The sequence below is a fragment of the Porcisia hertigi genome, chromosome 30 (assembly GCF_017918235.1).
Source record: "Porcisia hertigi strain C119 chromosome 30, whole genome shotgun sequence".
NCBI classification, from domain to species: domain Eukaryota; phylum Euglenozoa; class Kinetoplastea; order Trypanosomatida; family Trypanosomatidae; genus Porcisia; species Porcisia hertigi.
Genome location: NC_090589.1, coordinates 493,217 through 518,049, shown reverse-complemented (window position 1 = coordinate 518,049; position 24,833 = coordinate 493,217). Strand labels below are relative to the sequence as shown.

The 24,833-nt window shown below is 56.0% G+C and overlaps 3 protein-coding genes across 3 annotated transcripts; all 3 read right to left on the bottom strand.

Annotated features, from left to right (window-relative positions):
- Window positions 1-504: 504 nt before the first annotated feature.
- Window positions 505-2,124, bottom strand: JKF63_02910 (uncharacterized protein; the record flags this gene model as incomplete). Its single annotated transcript, XM_067898934.1, has 1 exon — window positions 505-2,124. One exon carries the CDS (start codon window positions 2,122-2,124, stop codon window positions 505-507), a length of 1,620 nt encoding a protein of 539 aa, XP_067755378.1.
- Window positions 2,125-16,798: 14,674 nt separating this feature from the next.
- Window positions 16,799-19,351, bottom strand: JKF63_02909 (uncharacterized protein; the record flags this gene model as incomplete). Its single annotated transcript, XM_067898933.1, has 1 exon — window positions 16,799-19,351. The coding sequence occupies one exon, from the start codon at window positions 19,349-19,351 to the stop codon at window positions 16,799-16,801; it is 2,553 nt and encodes an 850-aa protein (XP_067755377.1).
- A 1,556-nt stretch (window positions 19,352-20,907) lies between these two features.
- Window positions 20,908-21,831, bottom strand: JKF63_02908 (uncharacterized protein; the record flags this gene model as incomplete). Its single annotated transcript, XM_067898932.1, has 1 exon — window positions 20,908-21,831. One exon carries the CDS (start codon window positions 21,829-21,831, stop codon window positions 20,908-20,910), a length of 924 nt encoding a protein of 307 aa, XP_067755376.1.
- Between the last annotated feature and the right edge of the window lie 3,002 nt (window positions 21,832-24,833).

Here is a 24,833-nt window from a genome sequence, read left to right as displayed (position 1 = left end):
GTGTGTGTGTGTGTGTGTGTGTATGCACGCGCACGCGTACGTAATTGGGAAGAGGGGTAGGCTCTCTTACCCACTCGCACAAGACGGCAAAAAAGGGGGAGGGGCACATCGAAAGAATGAAGAGCTTCCAAACGCGGCCATGGGGCAATAGCAACCGCAAGGCTGACGAGGTGTACATGCGAACGTTGACGAGCACAAGAGAACAAAACAGCATGCGCGTGAGCATGAGCGATTTACCGAATCTGGAAGCCGGCAGGGAAATACATGCCGACCGGCTCGCCTGCAGGTCTCCCTCTTCCTTTTCTATCCGCTCGCATCGCCCACCCTCCGCTCCGACCACAGGCACAAACACACACACACACACACAAGCACACTCCTCATCCTGCTACACAAATTTTCTTCACCCTGCGTACGCCTCTATTGTACAATCTTTTGCTGTTGTTTTTCCTTAAACGTTGGCCAGTATCCTCCTCGAGAGACACCTACCCCGTTGATTCTCAGATTTTAAAAACTGAACTGCCCGCCGCCGACGTTGGAGTTTCCCTGTGCGAAATCCATCATGCCGGCACCCCCAGCGCTGTCCACCAGGCCCACATCGTCCTCAGTCGTGAAAAAGCTCTCCAGGATCTGAAGGGCAATGTTGTACACGTTCTTGTCAGCGTGCGTCTGCAGATGCTCAATGGAATCTATTCCACCACACTCCATTACCTGCTTCGCTATAATATTCTCTTCGGTGCTGCCCGACATCTTCTCATCCTCACCGGCTTGGAGGAAGCACTGCACCGCCTCCAGCGCAACCGTCACGATCTTCGGGTCGTAGGTACGCAGAGTCTCGCACAATGCTGGGATAACGCCGATATTGACAAGGTACTTCAAATGCGCAGCTGCGCCGCAGAGTGTGACGTTTGCGATAGTCCACACCGCTTCCTTCTTTACGTCGAGCTCTGGCGCGCAAAGACACTCCATGATGGGGATAAAAATGTTCGCGTTCACGAGTGCTTCGATCTGGAAGGCCGGCCCAGCAGCGATGTTGGAAAGAGTCCAACATGTCTCCTTGCGCAGCGCGCGCTTTGGGTGGCGCAACAACTCAGCCATGGCCGGTAAAGCACCACTGTTGATGATAACCTGAGTCTGCTCGTCTGTGCCCGCGGCGACGTTGCCGATTATGCGAATCGCCGGCAGCTTCACATTCGTACTTGGAACGGACAGCAGCTGCACAATACGTGGAATAGCGCCAGCCTCAAGAACGGCCTGAACACGATCCGCTGGGCCGTCACTGATATATGATATACCCCACGCAGCATCAACAATGAGCTGATCATCTGCGCTGTTCAAAAGATCCACCAGCATCGGCAGCGCGATTGCTACACGTTCCAGCGGCGGCAGCGGCTTGCAGCGGCACAAATTCGACACGGCCCATGTAACGTTGCGTAGAACGTGGATTGGCTGCTCCTTCACGCTGAGCACGTTCAGCAGTGCAACCATGGCGCCGTGGCTCAACGCCTCGTCTCGGCAGGCCGCTCCCTCACCAGAAAGATTGCCGATCGCCCATGCGCTCTGATCGCGGCAGTCTGCGTTTGGCGACCCCAGCAGGGCCACAAAGCGGGGAATCGCGCCACAGGAAACGAGCAACATTGTGTTCTCTGACGTGCCTGCAGCGATGTTCGTCAAAGCCCAGGCAGACTCGAACTGCAGCTCCGGGTAGTCATCACGCTGTAGCAGGGCCACCAAGTGCGGAACCACGCCGCTCGATGTCACGGCATCATACGGTGGGTCCTTCTCGACAGAGAGTATTTTGCGGATCAGCAGCGTACCCTGAAACACCTCGCGGTCTGTCGAGCCTCTCATACACATCTCGACGAGGGTGGGAAGTAGCTGTAAGGGCACTGAAGCAGGTGTAGACCTGGCATCGTACGACCACACGTCATCCGGGTTGCACACCTTCGCTACATGGCCGTTACCACCAAGCATATCAAGGTCTTCCCGGTCCTCGGCGCGCAGGTGCTTCATAACCTCACCGTGGGCCTTGTGGCGCACCGACATGAGCTGCCGCTGGCGACGCTCAGCACCTGCCTTGGTGCTGACGGCCTGTTTGGCACCTTTCTTCTCCTGGTTGTTGAACATCGCGTCGTTTGTGTGTGTGTGCTTGTGTGTGTGAGGGGGGGGAGGGGGAATGCCGTTGAAACGGTGAAATCGTGATGGAAAAAAGGGACAACGAAGAGGACAGCACACACACGACAAATACACACGCAGAACGCACAGACAGACAGACAGACAAACACCAACACGGAGAGTAGTGGATATCCGCACGTGCGTTTGTGTGGAGTCCCTTCACCGCCACAAGAAAAAAAAAAACAGCGCCAGAGTGGACACAGAATTGAAAGTATGAAGGAATAGCGATGGTCGCCAATATCAAGCGTTACGGCGAACGAGCTCAGTGGTATCTTTTTCTCTTTTTAAAGTTTTCTTCTTGGCTTATTTCGGTGTAATTCGCTTGTTCCGATCGCACCTGTGGTCAATGTGTGGTCAATGTGTGGTCAAGGTGTGGTCAATGTGTGGTCAAGGTGTGGTCAAGGTGTGGTCAAGGTGTGGTCAAGGTGTGGTCAAGGTGTGGTCAATGTGTGGTCAAGGTGTGGTGAGTGTTGTGTGAGTGTGTGTGTGTGTGTGTGTGTGAGAGAGAGAGGGGAAGCGTGCGAGACGAGATGCGCCGATATCACACGTGCAGGGATATGCAGGGGGGGAGGGAGGGAGAAGGCGTTGTGTTTAAACAAAAGTACAAGTAAGGCCAAACGAGTGGGGAGAGGGTAAAAGAGGTGCACCTTCTTCAGTGGTGGTGGTAGTGATGGAGAGGGGAAGGTAGAACACCGAAGAGACTCAAGTGCTGCCGTTCAGAGGTCAGAACGAACAGGCATAACATCAGAGCATACACAGGCACTTGAGCCCGACCTTAATGCAGCGGCGTCGCCCCCCCTCCCTCCCGTGTCTCCCCGACATCTTTCAGGGAAAAGAAGCTTTTTCAGCACTCTGTGATGAGCTGAAGCCTTCTGTGGCATTGTTGCGTTTTCTTCCTGTTTGTGGCGCTCGCGTGGAGACCCCACCCCACCCCACTCCCGCCTTACTGGGGCCACCAAGCTCGGCATAGCAAACTATTTTTTTGGAACGATGACATGCGGGAAAAACACTATCACGCGCGGAAACGAGCAAACGGTGAAGTTTATGGAACACAAAGTGACCTCCTCCGGGCTCAGCGTGCCCTTCTCCTCCACCACCCCGCCCCCTTCCCCTTTGTTTTGATGCCTTCAATATTAAACCAACGCAATACAACATTGCCACCCGCGCGCTGCGCTTATCTGATGCCACGGACAAACGAAAACACACCAAAAACGCGCTGCACGCTCGATCGCTCTCTCCTACCCCGGCCGCTCAGTGAAGTGAGGTGCAACGACTCCGAGAAAAAGGCCGCACCGTCACAAAAGCGAATCTGCACATCCCCCCTCGGTGCTCGAACTTCCATACATCCACAATCAAGTCTTCTACCATCTCTGGCACAACTTGCGTGCCAACGCAAACATTCTGCCCTGGTTGTCCACGGCTCAACCGATAGTGAAACCCCTCTGCATTGCATGCGCCTCTCAACAGCAGGCTCATGCACTGCCCCATTTACCTCTGCTCTCGTCTACCACTACACCGACGTACATCCACTTCATGCACATTTGACCACCTCCTTCCCCCTCGCGATACGCCCATTGCGCCAACGACGCGACACGTAGGCCTCACCCGAGAACACTTGAAAATTTCTCTGCCATCCAAACTCCCGGCCCGCCTCTCGCGAACATGTACAGGAATCATCTAGCCGCCATCGCCAGCACGCATCAATGCGCCCACACACACACACACACACGCACACACGAGCACGCACGACCATGCACAGCGACAGTCGGGCGCAAGAGACCAACGTGGGGCGGTAATGTATCCCGAGAGGGGAAGGGACTCGCTGCACGCTGAGGTCTGCCGCCACGGAGTGGCGTGAAGAGGGGTGCAGGGGCTGTGTCGCACCCGCGCCATCTCATCTCTCGCTTCTTACTTTGACTTCACCTCACCTATGTGGACAAGGGCTTGAGTGCACCGCGGCGCACCAGCACTTGCGGAGATGGGAAGCTGGTTGATAAGAGCTGAGTACCCGAAACAACAAGGGGACGGTGTACTGCACAACGGTGCGCGGCCTGCACCTGACGTCCCCTACACAGTGCAGACAGTCATGCAAGGACACAGCAGAAACCAAGGACAAGAGGACTCTAGCTGACATCGCCAGCAGGCATCACCACACGGCAAGATGATGTCGCTGTACTGACGCAGCGTGTGTTATCACCGCGCTCGCACACACACACACGCACACACACACACGAGCACGCACAGAAGAGCACGCACAGAAGAGGGCGGGGGAGGGGGCACCCTAAAACTTGAGAGAGTAAGGAAAGGGGGGAGGCCCTGATGTCGTCACCAGCAAACGCCATTCACGCGGAGGACAAAGTCGAGTTGCCGCGCGGATGCACCGTTTCTAGAGCGACGCAAGCGCGTAATGTGTCGGTACGACACTCATCGAGTCAGCACAAGCAGCCAGGCACCAATGCTCCCCCTCTTTAGAGGCTGGCAAAAATGTCCCCTTGGAAACCCTCACCCGAGGGCTGGGGTAATCGCCTACGTGCCGAGTGCTCCACATTATACACAACAACGCATCTGCACACAACGCGCCACCACGCCAACACATCTCGTACGGCCTTGATGACGACAACCTCTAAAGATCATGAAGAGTATGAAGCGCCACGATAAACCGCACTTGTACGGTGAATCTGAGAAAGGGGGGGGAGGGGCAACTGTTTGAGGGTGATGAACGAGACGTGCACCCGCGGGAGAAAACGGATATGCAGTACTGTGTGTGCGCACATGGTACTGCTTTGGCGTTTGGCACGGGCGCTAGCACGCAGTGCAACACGATATTCGCGACCAACGTGAAAGGACACAGCAGAAACCAACAACAAGAGGACTCTAGCTGACATCGCCAGCAGGCATCACCACATGGCAAGATGATGTCGCTGTACTGACGCAGCGTGTGTTATCACCGCGCTCGCACACACACACACACACACACGCACACACGAGCACACGAGCACATGAGCACGCACGACCATGCACAGCGACAGTCGGGCGCAAGAGACCAACGTGGGGCGGTAATGTATCCCGAGAGGGGAAGGGACTCGCTGCACGCTGAGGTCTGCAGCCACGGAGTGGCGTGAAGAGGGGTGCAAGGGCTGTGTCGCACCCGCGCCATCTCATCTCTCGCTTCTTACTTTGACTTCACCTCACCTATGTGGACAAGGGCTTGAGTGCACCGCGGCGCACCAGCACTTGCGGAGATGGGAAGCTGGTTGATAAGAGCTGAGTACCCGAAACAACAAGGGGACGGTGTACTGCACAACGGTGCGCGGCCTGCACCTGACGTCCCCTACACAGTGCAGACAGTCATGCAAGGACACAGCAGAAACCAAGGACAAGAGGACTCTAGCTGACATCGCCAGCAGGCATCACCACATGCCAAGATGATGTCGCTGTACTGACGCAGCGTGTGTTATCACCGCGCTCGCACACACACACACACACACACACACACACACGAGCACGCACAGAAGAGGGCGGGGGAGGGGGCACCCTAAAACTTGAGAGAGTAAGGAAAGGGGGGAGGCCCTGATGTCGTCACCAGCAAACGCCATTCACGCGGAGGACAAAGTCGAGTTGCCGCGCGGATGCACCGTTTCTAGAGCGACGCAAGCGCGTAATGTGTCGGTACGACACTCATCGAGTCAGCACAAGCAGCCAGGCACCAATGCTCCCCCTCTTTAGAGGCTGGCAAAAATGTCCCCTTGGAAACCCTCACCCGAGGGCTGGGGTAATCGCCTACGTGCCGAGTGCTCCACAGTATACACAACAACGCATCTGCACACAACGCGCCACCACGCCAACACATCTCGTACGGCCTTGATGACGACAACCTCTAAAGATCATGAAGAGTATGAAGCGCCACGATAAACCGCACTTGTACGGTGAATCTGAGAAAGGGGGGAGGGGCAACTGTTTGAGGGTGATGAACGAGACGTGCACCCGCGGGAGAAAACGGATATGCAGTACTGTGTGTGCGCACATGGTACTGCTTTGGCGTTTGGCACGGGCGCTAGCACGCAGTGCAACACGATATTCGCGACCAACGTGAAAGGACACAGCAGAAACCAACAACAAGAGGACTCTAGCTGACATCGCCAGCAGGCATCACCACATGGCAAGATGATGTCGCTGTACTGACGCAGCGTGTGTTATCACCGCGCTCGCACACACACACACACACACACACGCACACACGAGCACACGAGCACATGAGCACGCACGACCATGCACAGCGACAGTCGGGCGCAAGAGACCAACGTGGGGCGGTAATGTATCCCGAGAGGGGAAGGGACTCGCTGCACGCTGAGGTCTGCAGCCACGGAGTGGCGTGAAGAGGGGTGCAAGGGCTGTGTCGCACCCGCGCCATCTCATCTCTCGCTTCTTACTTTGACTTCACCTCACCTATGTGGACAAGGGCTTGAGTGCACCGCGGCGCACCAGCACTTGCGGAGATGGGAAGCTGGTTGATAAGAGCTGAGTACCCGAAACAACAAGGGGACGGTGTACTGCACAACGGTGCGCGGCCTGCACCTGACGTCCCCTACACAGTGCAGACAGTCATGCAAGGACACAGCAGAAACCAAGGACAAGAGGACTCTAGCTGACATCGCCAGCAGGCATCACCACATGGCAAGATGATGTCGCTGTACTGACGCAGCGTGTGTTATCACCGCGCTCGCACACACACACACACACACACACACACACGAGCACGCACAGAAGAGGGCGGGGGAGGGGCACCCTAAAACTTGAGAGAGTAAGGAAAGGGGGGAGGCCCTGATGTCGTCACCAGCAAACGCCATTCACGCGGAGGACAAAGTCGAGTTGCCGCGCGGATGCACCGTTTCTAGAGCGACGCAAGCGCGTAATGTGTCGGTACGACACTCATCGAGTCAGCACAAGCAGCCAGGCACCAATGCTCCCCCTCTTTAGAGGCTGGCAAAAATGTCCCCTTGGAAACCCTCACCCGAGGGCTGGGGTAATCGCCTACGTGCCGAGTGCTCCACAGTATACACAACAACGCATCTGCACACAACGCGCCACCACGCCAACACATCTCGTACGGCCTTGATGACGACAACCTCTAAAGATCATGAAGAGTATGAAGCGCCACGATAAACCGCACTTGTACGGTGAATCTGAGAAAGGGGGGGGGAGGGGCAACTGTTTGAGGGTGATGAACGAGACGTGCACCCGCGGGAGAAAACGGATATGCAGTACTGTGTGTGCGCACATGGTACTGCTTTGGCGTTTGGCACGGGCGCTAGCACGCAGTGCAACACGATATTCGCGACCAACGTGAAAGGACACAGCAGAAACCAACAACAAGAGGACTCTAGCTGACATCGCCAGCAGGCATCACCACATGGCAAGATGATGTCGCTGTACTGACGCAGCGTGTGTTATCACCGCGCTCGCACACACACACACACACACACACGCACACACGAGCACACGAGCACATGAGCACGCACGACCATGCACAGCGACAGTCGGGCGCAAGAGACCAACGTGGGGCGGTAATGTATCCCGAGAGGGGAAGGGACTCGCTGCACGCTGAGGTCTGCCGCCACGGAGTGGCGTGAAGAGGGGTGCAGGGGCTGTGTCGCACCCGCGCCATCTCATCTCTCGCTTCTTACTTTGACTTCACCTCACCTATGTGGACAAGGGCTTGAGTGCACCGCGGCGCACCAGCACTTGCGGAGATGGGAAGCTGGTTGATAAGAGCTGAGTACCCGAAACAACAAGGGGACGGTGTACTGCACAACGGTGCGCGGCCTGCACCTGACGTCCCCTACACAGTGCAGACAGTCATGCAAGGACACAGCAGAAACCAAGGACAAGAGGACTCTAGCTGACATCGCCAGCAGGCATCACCACACGGCAAGATGATGTCGCTGTACTGACGCAGCGTGTGTTATCACCGCGCTCGCACACACACACACGCACACACACACACACGAGCACGCACAGAAGAGGGCGGGGGAGGGGGCACCCTAAAACTTGAGAGAGTAAGGAAAGGGGGGAGGCCCTGATGTCGTCACCAGCAAACGCCATTCACGCGGAGGACAAAGTCGAGTTGCCGCGCGGATGCACCGTTTCTAGAGCGACGCAAGCGCGTAATGTGTCGGTACGACACTCATCGAGTCAGCACAAGCAGCCAGGCACCAATGCTCCCCCTCTTTAGAGGCTGGCAAAAATGTCCCCTTGGAAACCCTCACCCGAGGGCTGGGGTAATCGCCTACGTGCCGAGTGCTCCACAGTATACACAACAACGCATCTGCACACAACGCGCCACCACGCCAACACATCTCGTACGGCCTTGATGACGACAACCTCTAAAGATCATGAAGAGTATGAAGCGCCACGATAAACCGCACTTGTACGGTGAATCTGAGAAAGGGGGGAGGGGCAACTGTTTGAGGGTGATGAACGAGACGTGCACCCGCGGGAGAAAACGGATATGCAGTACTGTGTGTGCGCACATGGTACTGCTTTGGCGTTTGGCACGGGCGCTAGCACGCAGTGCAACACGATATTCGCGACCAACGTGAAAGGACACAGCAGAAACCAACAACAAGAGGACTCTAGCTGACATCGCCAGCAGGCATCACCACATGGCAAGATGATGTCGCTGTACTGACGCAGCGTGTGTTATCACCGCGCTCGCACACACACACACACACACACGCACACACGAGCACACGAGCACATGAGCACGCACGACCATGCACAGCGACAGTCGGGCGCAAGAGACCAACGTGGGGCGGTAATGTATCCCGAGAGGGAAGGGACTCGCTGCACGCTGAGGTCTGCAGCCACGGAGTGGCGTGAAGAGGAGTGCAAGGGCTGTGTCGCACCCGCGCCATCTCATCTCTCGCTTCTTACTTTGACTTCACCTCACCTATGTGGACAAGGGCTTGAGTGCACCGCGGCGCACCAGCACTTGCGGAGATGGGAAGCTGGTTGATAAGAGCTGAGTACCCGAAACAACAAGGGGACAGTGTACTGCACAACGGTGCGCGGCCTGCACCTGACGTCCCCTACACAGTGCAGACAGTCATGCAAGGACACAGCAGAAACCAAGGACAAGAGGACTCTAGCTGACATCGCCAGCAGGCATCACCACATGGCAAGATGATGTCGCTGTACTGACGCAGCGTGTGTTATCACCGCGCTCGCACACACACACACACACACACACACACACGAGCACGCACAGAAGAGGGCGGGGGAGGGGCACCCTAAAACTTGAGAGAGTAAGGAAAGGGGGAGGCCCTGATGTCGTCACCAGCAAACGCCATTCACGCGGAGGACAAAGTCGAGTTGCCGCGCGGATGCACCGTTTCTAGAGCGACGCAAGCGCGTAATGTGTCGGTACGACACTCATCGAGTCAGCACAAGCAGCCAGGCACCAATGCTCCCCCTCTTTAGAGGCTGGCAAAAATGTCCCCTTGGAAACCCTCACCCGAGGGCTGGGGTAATCGCCTACGTGCCGAGTGCTCCACAGTATACACAACAACGCATCTGCACACAACGCGCCACCACGCCAACACATCTCGTACGGCCTTGATGACGACAACCTCTAAAGATCATGAAGAGTATGAAGCGCCACGATAAACCGCACTTGTACGGTGAATCTGAGAAAGGGGGGGGAGGGGCAACTGTTTGAGGGTGATGAACGAGACGTGCACCCGCGGGAGAAAACGGATATGCAGTACTGTGTGTGCGCACATGGTACTGCTTTGGCGTTTGGCACGGGCGCTAGCACGCAGTGCAACACGATATTCGCGACCAACGTGAAAGGACACAGCAGAAACCAACAACAAGAGGACTCTAGCTGACATCGCCAGCAGGCATCACCACATGGCAAGATGATGTCGCTGTACTGACGCAGCGTGTGTTATCACCGCGCTCGCACACACACACACACACACACACGCACACACGAGCACACGAGCACATGAGCACGCACGACCATGCACAGCGACAGTCGGGCGCAAGAGACCAACGTGGGGCGGTAATGTATCCCGAGAGGGGAAGGGACTCGCTGCACGCTGAGGTCTGCCGCCACGGAGTGGCGTGAAGAGGGGTGCAGGGGCTGTGTCGCACCCGCGCCATCTCATCTCTCGCTTCTTACTTTGACTTCACCTCACCTATGTGGACAAGGGCTTGAGTGCACCGCGGCGCACCAGCACTTGCGGAGATGGGAAGCTGGTTGATAAGAGCTGAGTACCCGAAACAACAAGGGGACGGTGTACTGCACAACGGTGCGCGGCCTGCACCTGACGTCCCCTACACAGTGCAGACAGTCATGCAAGGACACAGCAGAAACCAAGGACAAGAGGACTCTAGCTGACATCGCCAGCAGGCATCACCACATGGCAAGATGATGTCGCTGTACTGACGCAGCGTGTGTTATCACCGCGCTCGCACACACACACACGCACACACACACACGAGCACGCACAGAAGAGGGCGGGGGAGGGGGCACCCTAAAACTTGAGAGAGTAAGGAAAGGGGGGAGGCCCTGATGTCGTCACCAGCAAACGCCATTCACGCGGAGGACAAAGTCGAGTTGCCGCGCGGATGCACCGTTTCTAGAGCGACGCAAGCGCGTAATGTGTCGGTACGACACTCATCGAGTCAGCACAAGCAGCCAGGCACCAATGCTCCCCCTCTTTAGAGGCTGGCAAAAATGTCCCCTTGGAAACCCTCACCCGAGGGCTGGGGTAATCGCCTACGTGCCGAGTGCTCCACATTATACACAACAACGCATCTGCACACAACGCGCCACCACGCCAACACATCTCGTACGGCCTTGATGACGACAACCTCTAAAGATCATGAAGAGTATGAAGCGCCACGATAAACCGCACTTGTACGGTGAATCTGAGAAAGGGGGGGGAGGGGCAACTGTTTGAGGGTGATGAACGAGACGTGCACCCGCGGGAGAAAACGGATATGCAGTACTGTGTGTGCGCACATGGTACTGCTTTGGCGTTTGGCACGGGCGCTAGCACGCAGTGCAACACGATATTCGCGACCAACGTGAAAGGACACAGCAGAAACCAACAACAAGAGGACTCTAGCTGACATCGCCAGCAGGCATCACCACATGGCAAGATGATGTCGCTGTACTGACGCAGCGTGTGTTATCACCGCGCTCGCACACACACACACACACGCACACACGAGCACACGAGCACACGAGCACGCACGACCATGCACAGCGATAGTCGGGCGCAAGAGACCAACGTGGGGCGGTAATGTATCCCGAGAGGGGAAGGGACTCGCTGCACGCTGAGGTCTGCCGCCACGGAGTGGCGTGAAGAGGGGTGCAGGGGCTGTGTCGCACCCGCGCCATCTCATCTCTCGCTTCTTACTTTGACTTCACCTCACCTATGTGGACAAGGGCTTGAGTGCACCGCGGCGCACCAGCACTTGCGGAGATGGGAAGCTGGTTGATAAGAGCTGAGTACCCGAAACAACAAGGGGACAGTGTACTGCACAACGGTGCGCGGCCTGCACCTGACGTCCCCTACACAGTGCAGACAGTCATGCAAGGACACAGCAGAAACCAAGGACAAGAGGACTCTAGCTGACATCGCCAGCAGGCATCACCACACGGCAAGATGATGTCGCTGTACTGACGCAGCGTGTGTTATCACCGCGCTCGCACACACACACACGCACACACACACACGAGCACGCACAGAAGAGGGCGGGGGAGGGGGCACCCTAAAACTTGAGAGAGTAAGGAAAGGGGGGAGGCCCTGATGTCGTCACCAGCAAACGCCATTCACGCGGAGGACAAAGTCGAGTTGCCGCGCGGATGCACCGTTTCTAGAGCGACGCAAGCGCGTAATGTGTCGGTACGACACTCATCGAGTCAGCACAAGCAGCCAGGCACCAATGCTCCCCCTCTTTAGAGGCTGGCAAAAATGTCCCCTTGGAAACCCTCACCCGAGGGCTGGGGTAATCGCCTACGTGCCGAGTGCTCCACAGTATACACAACAACGCATCTGCACACAACGCGCCACCACGCCAACACATCTCGTACGGCCTTGATGACGACAACCTCTAAAGATCATGAAGAGTATGAAGCGCCACGATAAACCGCACTTGTACGGTGAATCTGAGAAAGGGGGGGGGAGGGGCAACTGTTTGAGGGTGATGAACGAGACGTGCACCCGCGGGAGAAAACGGATATGCAGTACTGTGTGTGCGCACATGGTACTGCTTTGGCGTTTGGCACGGGCGCTAGCACGCAGTGCAACACGATATTCGCGACCAACGTGAAAGGACACAGCAGAAACCAACAACAAGAGGACTCTAGCTGACATCGCCAGCAGGCATCACCACATGGCAAGATGATGTCGCTGTACTGACGCAGCGTGTGTTATCACCGCGCTCGCACACACACACACACACGCACACACGAGCACACGAGCACGCACGACCATGCACAGCGATAGTCGGGCGCAAGAGACCAACGTGGGGCGGTAATGTATCCCGAGAGGGGAAGGGACTCGCTGCACGCTGAGGTCTGCCGCCACGGAGTGGCGTGAAGAGGGGTGCAGGGGCTGTGTCGCACCCGCGCCATCTCATCTCTCGCTTCTTACTTTGACTTCACCTCACCTATGTGGACAAGGGCTTGAGTGCACCGCGGCGCACCAGCACTTGCGGAGATGGGAAGCTGGTTGATAAGAGCTGAGTACCCGAAACAACAAGGGGACGGTGTACTGCACAACGGTGCGCGGCCTGCACCTGACGTCCCCTACACAGTGCAGACAGTCATGCAAGGACACAGCAGAAACCAAGGACAAGAGGACTCTAGCTGACATCGCCAGCAGGCATCACCACACGGCAAGATGATGTCGCTGTACTGACGCAGCGTGTGTTATCACCGCGCTCGCACACACACACACGCACACACACACACGAGCACGCACAGAAGAGGGCGGGGGAGGGGCACCCTAAAACTTGAGAGAGTAAGGAAAGGGGGAGGCCCTGATGTCGTCACCAGCAAACGCCATTCACGCGGAGGACAAAGTCGAGTTGCCGCGCGGATGCACCGTTTCTAGAGCGACGCAAGCGCGTAATGTGTCGGTACGACACTCATCGAGTCAGCACAAGCAGCCAGGCACCAATGCTCCCCCTCTTTAGAGGCTGGCAAAAATGTCCCCTTGGAAACCCTCACCCGAGGGCTGGGGTAATCGCCTACGTGCCGAGTGCTCCACAGTATACACAACAACGCATCTGCACACAACGCGCCACCACGCCAACACATCTCGTACGGCCTTGATGACGACAACCTCTAAAGATCATGAAGAGTATGAAGCGCCACGATAAACCGCACTTGTACGGTGAATCTGAGAAAGGGGGGGGGAGGGGCAACTGTTTGAGGGTGATGAACGAGACGTGCACCCGCGGGAGAAAACGGATATGCAGTACTGTGTGTGCGCACATGGTACTGCTTTGGCGTTTGGCACGGGCGCTAGCACGCAGTGCAACACGATATTCGCGACCAACGTGAAAGGACACAGCAGAAACCAACAACAAGAGGACTCTAGCTGACATCGCCAGCAGGCATCACCACATGGCAAGATGATGTCGCTGTACTGACGCAGCGTGTGTTATCACCGCGCTCGCACACACACACACACGCACACACGAGCACACGAGCACACGAGCACGCACGACCATGCACAGCGACAGTCGGGCGCAAGAGACCAACGTGGGGCGGTAATGTATCCCGAGAGGGGAAGGGACTCGCTGCACGCTGAGGTCTGCAGCCACGGAGTGGCGTGAAGAGGGGTGCAGGGGCTGTGTCGCACCCGCGCCATCTCATCTCTCGCTTCTTACTTTGACTTCACCTCACCTATGTGGACAAGGGCTTGAGTGCACCGCGGCGCACCAGCACTTGCGGAGATGGGAAGCTGGTTGATAAGAGCTGAGTACCCGAAACAACAAGGGGACAGTGTACTGCACAACGGTGCGCGGCCTGCACCTGACGTCCCCTACACAGTGCAGACAGTCATGCAAGGACACAGCAGAAACCAAGGACAAGAGGACTCTAGCTGACATCGCCAGCAGGCATCACCACATGGCAAGATGATGTCGCTGTACTGACGCAGCGTGTGTTATCACCGCGCTCGCACACACACACACACACACACACACACACGAGCACGCACAGAAGAGGGCGGGGGAGGGGGCACCCTAAAACTTGAGAGAGTAAGGAAAGGGGGGAGGCCCTGATGTCGTCACCAGCAAACGCCATTCACGCGGAGGACAAAGTCGAGTTGCCGCGCGGATGCACCGTTTCTAGAGCGACGCAAGCGCGTAATGTGTCGGTACGACACTCATCGAGTCAGCACAAGCAGCCAGGCACCAATGCTCCCCCTCTTTAGAGGCTGGCAAAAATGTCCCCTTGGAAACCCTCACCCGAGGGCTGGGGTAATCGCCTACGTGCCGAGTGCTCCACAGTATACACAACAACGCATCTGCACACAACGCGCCACCACGCCAACACATCTCGTACGGCCTTGATGACGACAACCTCTAAAGATCATGAAGAGTATGAAGCGCCACGATAAACCGCACTTGTACGGTGAATCTGAGAAAGGGGGGGGAGGGGCAACTGTTTGAGGGTGATGAACGAGACGTGCACCCGCGGGAGAAAACGGATATGCAGTACTGTGTGTGCGCACATGGTACTGCTTTGGCGTTTGGCACGGGCGCTAGCACGCAGTGCAACACGATATTCGCGACCAACGTGAAAGGACACAGCAGAAACCAACAACAAGAGGACTCTAGCTGACATCGCCAGCAGGCATCACCACATGGCAAGATGATGTCGCTGTACTGACGCAGCGTGTGTTATCACCGCGCTCGCACACACACACACACACACACACACACACACACGCACACACGAGCACACGAGCACACGAGCACGCACGACCATGCACAGCGACAGTCGGGCGCAAGAGACCAACGTGGGGCGGTAATGTATCCCGAGAGGGGAAGGGACTCGCTGCACGCTGAGGTCTGCAGCCACGGAGTGGCGTGAAGAGGGGTGCAGGGGCTGTGTCGCACCCGCGCCATCTCATCTCTCGCTTCTTACTTTGACTTCACCTCACCTATGTGGACAAGGGCTTGAGTGCACCGCGGCGCACCAGCACTTGCGGAGATGGGAAGCTGGTTGATAAGAGCTGAGTACCCGAAACAACAAGGGGACGGTGTACTGCACAACGGTGCGCGGCCTGCACGTTCCAATCGTCTCAGTGGGTACGCGAGCGTGCAGGTGCACATGTTTTACGGACGAGCAGTTTACCTTTTAGCGGCCGCTTTCATGTCATCCACGAGAGGGAACCCATACGCCATGCATCGGCAGAGACAAACCGATGGAAGAAGAGACCACCAATTAAACAGAGCACATTCGAAAGGTTGCCGCTGACGACGAGGAGGCGGAGAAGAGGCATTGCAGGTGCTGGTGGTCAATAACAGGAGGGCGACCAGAGAGACAGTAGAGAAGACGGTGTGAGTCCAACGAAACACAAAGGACAGAATGAGGAAGAGGGAAAATCTTTTGAATAGGGTCATTGCAAGGGGTAGACACACACACACACACACACACACACACACACACACACACACACGGAGCAGAAAAAAAAGAAGAGATAGCAGGGAGAGGGAGTGGCGCATAGTGACGCGTATCCGTTCATAACGATCCCGCACCACATCATTCGGTGAGTCTGGGGCAAGTGGGAGGAAGAGAGTTCAGGTGAGGGTGGGGGGGGGGGAGGTGAAGAGCACATGTGAGCGGTCATTGGTGGTCCTGAAGGAGTAAAACAGACGGCATTCGCACCCCACACATGTCTTCCAATTCTCACGACTTGGTTGTGTGTACTTTTGCCTATTGTGTGCCGCCGCCGCTGCTTCATCTGATTCGTGTGTTGTCGGAGTGTGAAGTGAGGAGGAGGTTGCGTCAACGCGAAGGAGCACTCCACTGGTTTGTTGAGCCTTGCCTCATGGCTTCTTTTTTCCCCCTTTGAGAATCAAGCCTGTGCGCCTTGCGTGTGTGTGTGCGTGGGGGGGCCTTGTGTGTCTGAGCACATAGAGAAAGGGAAGGAGGAAGCATCTCAGAGAACAAGTGAAACCTCTGACCGCAAGCGCGCACCTTTACGAGCACTACGCAACCATTACAGCATCAGATATATATACTTACACAGACATGAACACACACACACACACACACACAGCACGTGATCCTCGATTTCGTACGCCATCAAACCTTTTTAAGGGGGGGGGGAGATGACCCGCTTGGTCGGCAACAAGAACCCCGGCAGGGAGAGGTGAACAAAGAAGAAGGTGTGACGCTCTCGAAAAGTCAAAGGACAACGAAAACAGCAACCACTACGCAGCTTAGAGCCCTCCGCACTCAACACACTCACACTTAGACTAGAAGAAAAACTTTAAAAGACACTAACAGAACACGGGGGGGAGACGTGAGTCAACAACGGTAGAGGAACAGAAGAACAGGGGGGTGAGAAAAGCTGGTTGACATCCTTGATCAGTTGCGGCGGCGGCGGCGTGTCGCCAGCGATCGCAGATCTTGTTCGGCCTTTGCGCGGTTAGTGATCTCATCCAGCTGCGCCCGAAACTGCTCCTCATACTCCTTGCCAGCATTGAACTTTTTCTCGATGAACGGATGCTGCTGAAAGCTTTCGATGATGGACGTCAGGCGATCCATGCCGCTGCTTGTCTGACCCTCACTTGCTACCAGCAGCACCATCAGATAGGCGTTGAGCGCTGCCTCGGTGAAAGGCACATACTCTGTTGACACGCCGAGTAGCACGTGCGTCACGGCGTACAGCACGAGAAGGCGCTTGTGCGGGTCATCAGGGAACTCCTTCATGCGCTTCGCCACAACGTTAAAAACGTGGACAGAGCGCAGCGGGGAGTAGAGCGTGAGTGCCTGCCGCAGCGTCTCGCATGCCGACTCGCTGACGCAGTTATCCACGAGCTGGCACACTGCTTGGATCTGACTCGGGCTGATCTCAACGCCCCTAGCACCACAATTGTTGTAGGTGCTTCCCAATAACGACTGAAGGCGGTTCTCCATTGTCAACTCTGGCGCCTCGCGCTTGCGGGCGTACACGTTGCCGTCTGCAGCACCCATGCCACTACCTGCAGCAGCCCCGCCCATGGCCGGTAGAGTCAGCATCCCACCGACACCCGCTCCACCACCGTAGCCCCCAACCACGAGAGCACTGGATGTACCATCCAGCTGCGCCCCAGGGCCACGCATCATAGCGTCCAAGTTGAACTCGCCACCGCTATTGTCCAGCGCTGGCTCACCAATACGGCGTCGATCAGCCATGGTGTAGGTGTGGTTTTGCTTGCCAAAACTGACACGAATCGGCGTTCCTTTGATCATCGCGTTGATCAACCCCGCTCGTGCCACCCGGGACGACTCCACGCTGTCGAAGTGGCCGAATCCGATCCCGTTGCTACTGACAAACTTGCTGAAGATAAAGCCGTCGTACGGTGTGAACAAATCCTCGACATCCTTCGCCTCCGTGTCGGAAGGGAGATGGCCGAGGTAGATTATGTTCGTTGGAGTTTCATTGACAGGAATCCCGTCAGCGGTAAGAGGAACATTGCCGTAGTTGTGACCCCCCAGACCACCCACCCCTGCGGGCCCATCTGGGCCAGCGCCGCTGCCTCCAGCTGCGTCGTTCGCATGCTGGGCATCATGGCCGTAGTTGAGGCTCAGCATGATCCCTTCAATTGGCCTGCCCTTCATCGTCTCGATAGCCATCGTGCACTGCTCGACTGTCTCGTAGTGCAAGAAGGCCATGTTGGAGCGGCCGAGGCGAGAGATGCTGGAAATGGGACCGAAAACCTCGAACACCTCCGTCAGCTTCTCATTCGTGATGTAAGGGACAAGGTTGCCAACCCACAACACGTTGGACGGCTCCTTGGTCTCACGTTCGTGCCGTGTGCGGCGCTGCGGGGGCGCCGGAGCATCGCGACTGCTCTCCGCCTCGCGCGCATTACGCTCGTCGCGTGGTTCGCGGTTGCTGTCGTAGTCACGCGGACGACGGGTCCCAGGCGTTGGCGCAGGTGCGGGATCGGTGACAGGCGGCTCCTCCACAATCTGCGGATCATGCGGTAGGCTCATCTCCTCTTCTGTGTAGTCGTGCATCTTGCTGTAGTTGAAGATTGCGGCGCCCAATTCACGGCTCTCGAGAAGAGCATCGACGGCGGCCTTGGCCTCCTCGGTGCGACGCAAGTGCACAAAGGCATACGACTTTCCATCGTGTATCGATATTTCCATAACGCGGCCAAAAGGCCAGAAAGCGCGGCACAGCATACTGCGTGAGTGGAAGGCTGGGTCATAGCTGCCAACCCAAACCGTGTTTGTTGGGTCACGCATTGGGGGGTTGCGAGGGGCCTCATCGCGGTGACGGCCGACGCCACGTCGACCGCCCCGCTCGGGTCGCTCGCTACGGTCATGACGCTCGCTGCCACGTTCGCGCCCCCCAGCGACGCGGTGACCACGCTCACCCTTTCCTTGGCGCCGGCAGCGGCCGCCGCTTTCGTAGGCGTCGTCATACCGCGCTGGAGGGTACATGCCACCCCTATCAGCGCTGTACGGGTCTTGCGGGGGGTACTGCTGGAGGTGCGGTGGCTGCGATGACGGAGCAGAGGCACCAGGCATGGCATAAGAAGAGATGGTCGGCACCTCCGCACTGGAAGCGGAAGGTGGCATTAAGTAGCGAGGCGCGCTCGGTGGTGGGGCACCCTTCATGGGCATAGGAGGGGCGGCACCGCCGCCGCCGTGGCCGGGCGGCATAGGATAGCGAGGATATGAGTTGCCGCTAGGTGCTGCTGGTGCTACGCCGGGCGGCGGAGGCGGTGCGTGCTTCACCATGCCCGGCGGCATCGGAGGCGGAACACTGCGCATGCCAGGTGGTTGCGGCGGCGCACGACCCGGGGGCATCGGTGGCGCAGGCCCGCCGTTGCCCGGTGCCTTGAAGCCGGGCGGCATAGGCGGCATGACTTTCATCCCCGGTGGACGCGGGGGCATCTTGCCCGGTGGCATCGGAGGTGCGCTCATCGTCGCAAGGGCGCGTATAATTATTCCTCAGATGGGTTGTGTGTGTGTGTGTGTGTGTGTGTACGTTTGTGCAGCTGAGCTCCCTTACTGTTGGGGTATTGAAAGTTGTGTGTGTGTATGTGTTGGTGGAGAGAATGGGCCATAGACAGATGAGGAGTGTGTCAGTGCTCCGCATGAACAAAGATCACAGCGGACATGACGGCATCGCCTGAATACACGCCGCAACAAAAGTTGTCTAGCACTTTTCCGAAGTAAAAAAAAAGATGTGACATACTTTTGGGGGTTCACCTTTTCTTTCCGTCCCTCTCGCAATGGTGCAGTTTTCTTGTTGTGCTTAGTTCGTTGCGCGTTATGCGAGACTCCTCCTACTCACCCAAGTGCTCACACCCTTACCCCCCCCCTCCCCCCCCCACCCGCATCTCTTCAAACCCGACACACCACGCATTGAGACAAAGAAGACGTCTTACTTTGCCTCCCTCCCTCAACAAGGCTATCCATGTCTAAAAGCAATCATACGGGAGTCAACCGCTCCACTACGGCTTACACACATCCCTCGCGTGAAGTCATACAAACCCGCACCACACGCGTTACAGCAAATCAGAGTCGAACAGCTCAGCACGGCCTCCGCCTCGCGCCCAGTCACCCACCCGCCCGCCTCAGCCGTCACCCTGCAAGGTGTGCCCCCCCCCCCTCACACACACGCTCACGCCCATTTCACAGGTCGCGACGCGATGCGTCTATCGAGGAAGGGTGGCTGAGTGTCACGTAAGGCATGTTCCAGTCGCACGGACACCCTGCCCACCCGATGGGTAGCATAAGGGGATGCCCCGCACGGCCGCACGTAGTACCAACGCAACTTCATCCGTGACACGACCGCCGACATCAGAAACGACAAGTTGCACCAGCCTCGCCTCCTTCCAATGCGCGGTGGACACCTATCCTCCCCCCATCACCAAAAGTGGTTCGGGATTTTGGGAAGGAGAGAGAGAGGGGGGGGGAGGGATGACAAATAGCAGATGCGTAAGCCGACACCAAAACGGTGATGGCAACAGAGACCACAGACAACACATCCCCCACAAGTGAGAAAACAGAAACAGACAATAAATAATTCAAATAAACAAACAAACACGAGGAACAATGGGGAGTGAAGGAGGGATTGCACAGTGGAAACAAGGGAGTGAAGTGTGATTAGTAGGAGTAGTAAGAACAAAAAAGAAAGAGGGGGAAAAAAGCGAGTTGACACCCCTACCTCCCCCCCCCGAAACACACACACACAGAGAGACAGCATGGAGACCTGGGGAGATGACGGGGAACGGGGAAAAAAATGGGAAAGCGAATGGAAAGATGCGAGCCGAGGTGATGAGCAGACGTGAAGAGGTGAACAAAGGTCCAAATAAGACATCAGCGAGATGTGACGTAAAATCTGAAGGCCTCTTCGCATAGTCGCATCACCACCAAGGCGTGAAGATAAAGACGTGCTGCTCGCACCCCCTCACGTTATCCCACTTCTCGGAAGAGCGAAGGACCTGAAGACAGAGGGCGAGGAAGGGGCAAGGCTAAGCTGGCCTTTCGAAATCGTCCCTCTTGCGCAGGATAAACACCGCATCGTTCAGCAACGCATACTCGATGCGCAAGTTTCCCTCACACAGGTAGGGGAGCCGGGTCCAGCGAATCAGCTCGAAGCCCATCGGCACCAGGACGTTCTCCACCAACTTCGACAGGGACTGCTCGAAGGATGCACCGCGGCAGCACTCGCCGCCCTCCATAGGAAGGATCTCGCTGGGCTTCCTCTGACGCGGGCCATCCTCGACAAACGGACACCATGGCAAAACGACAGCGAGCACCAAGAAGCCGTTTGGTTTGAGCGAGTCCCGCATCTCCTGCAGCAGTGTCTGCGGTTTGTCGGCGCGATCAAGAACGTTGTTGCACGAGATGACATCGAAGTATCGGCGCTCCAGAGCCTTCCCCGGTGTATTCATGTAAAAGGGGTTATCATGCGGTAGTACTTCGTAGCCGCGGCAACGCAGCCGCCACCGCATCGATCCCGAGAACTCCGTCGCGCAAACCCTCTTGAATAGTGGGGCGATCTTCGCCGTCACGCCGCCGTCGCCGGCGCCGATGTCGAGGAGACTTTCGAACCTAAAGTCCGCTGGCAACGGAGACGTGGGCGGCGCGTGTGGGGGTCGCAGTAGGCACCGAATCTGTTCCGTGGAGTAGACGAACATCATGCCACGACCGACAAAGCCGTGCGCAGTGGTACGCGAAAGAAAGAGAGAGAGGAAGTCTGCAACCATCAGCCTCCACAAACTGATGTTACGGGAACGGACAAGAAACGCTGTAGTCTCCGCGTCACAGCCACTCGCCTCAAACAGCTCCGCCAGGGAAGGCGAGAGAAGATTCATTTGGGGCTTGTAAATAAGTGCGGGACGGCCGCGGCGGCCGCTAGCGTACAGCTGCAGATCCTTTGATAGTGTATGCATGTCTTTTTTTTTCTAGTGACAAAAGATGGAGAAGCCCCGACGAAGAAGCAAGGACAAAGTACAGAACAAGGAGTACCCAATGTGGTCGCCGCAGCGGTTGTGGCAGTCGAGATACACACACACACACACACACACACACAGGGAGGAGGGAGGGGGTACCCGATAAGAGCTGTTAGGGATTAGTCTCGGCGAACACACACACACCTTCTCTAAAACCAGAGGAGGGAGAAAACAGTGACAGATAATGAAACCTCCGCCCCCCTCAAAAAAAAAAATGCCTCCCCCCGTGTAATGGTGCAGAAAGGGTGTGGGGGAGAGAAAAACAAAGACGGGGTGGTAGTGGGAGCCGGTGAGGAGCGGCGCTATACAAAACAAAAATGTTTCACCGCGTGTTGTAGCACCGCGACAATTATCACAACATAATGAAAGCGTTCTGGAAAGGGAGGGGGGAGGAGAAGAGGAACAGAAAATGGTGTTGAACATGCAGAAATCAAACATCTGCGCGAATCGCTGCTGCTGGGATGACTGCGTCGGGTGCGCGGGGACTTGTCGTCGGAAGAAATGAAAACGGCCCTCAAACCTCCATGTGCCTCGCACTTTCCCCTTCGTCTCAGCTGTAAGCACGCACCGAAGCAGGCTAACGCTCCAGAAAGGTGCGCGCACCAAAACACACGCGCACACACACGCACACACATACGCATATATTCATACATATATGTGTGTGTGTTAAGCTGAAACGAAGAGAGAACAGCGACTTGAGTTGGGCATTTTTTTTCAGATCAGCATCGAGATGCCGCTCCATTCGCTGGCCTGCGAACCCCCCCCCTGTAAAACATAGAGACGCAGTTGAAACGGAGAAACACAAATGAAAAATATTCAACAGACAATTTGCATGAAAGATCTTCATTTTATCGATTTCTTTTTGCTTTTAGTGTTCCCGCATTCCAACATGTTTTTCTTCCCTTTGGTGAGCATATATACATATATATGTGTGTGTGGGGGGAGGACGGGGGGGGGGGGGTTGCGTTGGCTGGGGTTTTGGTTATTGCACAATTATGTTTGAAAATTAAGTGTACTCGATGGGTTCTTCGTTTTTTTTGTCTGTGTAGGAGGGGGAGAGGGGGGGAGGGGGGGAAAGAGGAAGAAGAAAAGGGGGGGTGAGGGCAACAACAAAAAACCTACACCTATGTGTATATATGGCATGTATGTCAGGTGGGGGAAACAAATGGTAGTAGAAAGAAAATACCAGGGCGCAGTCAGTCCTTTTCGCTCTGTGCCGGGGGAGGGAGAAGGAGGGCAGCCTTGCGGTGTGTGTGTGTGTGTGTGTGTACACATGCCTCGCCACCGCTAATATCTACTCCCCACTCACACCCAACGAGCTACCACCGTCCACAGCTTCACTCGCTCCAGACAACCGTTCTCCGTGGCCACCAACGTCATTGCACCCCTAGTAAGACACCCACACACACAGTCACCTTTTACAGCAATACTGGACCGTGCACATGGATACATTATCCCGTGCATTAAGGGGTAAGAGAAAAATAATTATAGATGCATAACACACACACACGCACACACACCGGGACACGAGAGTTTTGTTCCGTTTTTTTTTCAAGCGGAAAGAGATAAACGCTGAAACGTGAAGTCGTTACGCTTTGGGTGTAATACAAAAGCAGAACCAACAAAAAAAAGAGGGGAAAACGGCGGGGGAGGGGAGGGGAAGGGGGGGGGTAGAGATGATGAGAATGTGTCCAGGTACAAACCAAGAAACGCAGTCGTGTCCGATCCAAAAACAAAAGAGGGAAACAGGCAAGCGGCACGCGGGGAGGGGGGGCGTGGAGAGAAAGTGAAAAGAAATAGACGCGAGAGAAAAAAAGCGTATCAGCTACATTTGAGATCACCGAAGCGTCTTGCACGGAGCGCCGGGTTATTCTGACTCACCATATCCTTGTTGTACTGCGTATGTGTGCGCATGCCCATGTGCAACAGAGGTCTTGCACAGATGTGTTTCTTGTCCGAGGTAGCCCCCCCCCCAATGTGTTTGTGTACTGCTCCATCTCGCTGCGATCCCACCACTACGGGGTTATGAGTGCACGCTCATGTATGTCAGTGAACCAAAGAAGAGCGAACAGCCCCCCTAATCACCCTCGCACCCTTCCCCTTCACGCACCCCTCTTTTCCTGCGTAACATCCGTCGCCATGACAACTTGGAAATACGCAAAAGAAAATGGGTATATATATATATATATATATATTTACATATACATATGTATACGCATGCACGCTGCCCCTTAGCGACGACATCTCACATCTCCAAGAAAAGAGGGGGACAACAAAATATAGCGCTGTGTAGAAAAGGACTTAGACTGCCCTCATCACCCACTCACTTACCCTCCCCTCCGACAAATAAACACACATGCTGACCTCCGAATGCGCAAAGACGAGTATTCCATATACACTCTGTACTAAAACAACGGTCATGTAATCACTCCACAAAGATTGGGGAAAAGACTATAAAACACACACACATATACGAAAAGACAACGGAAGGGGTAAAATGTGGTGACTGGCACCGACTCACGCGCACAGACATGACCAACACATTATGCGATGCGTGCCTGTGTGTGTGTGTGTGTGTGTTTGGAAAGGTTGGAGTATAACTACATGCGACAGTGCTGCAGACCCTTCCCCCTCTATACGAGCCGATGTATATGAACATGGGGCGTGGATAACAGAGAGAGAGAGAGAAAAAAAAGCACAACAAGGCGTTCACATCCCAACCAGAAAACGGAGGAAGAATCCCCTCCTCAAAAAAAAAGGGGGAGAGAGAAAGAGGACAAACGCACACAGGCACACATCACAGGGAAGAAAACACGTCCACGCATCAACTCGTAGACACACAGCCGCAGGGGACAGAGGTGAAAAGGGGGGGGAGGGGAAAGAGAGTCAAAGCAGAAGAAAGAGCTGTTGCAACACCCACACAATGACGACCGAAAAGACGC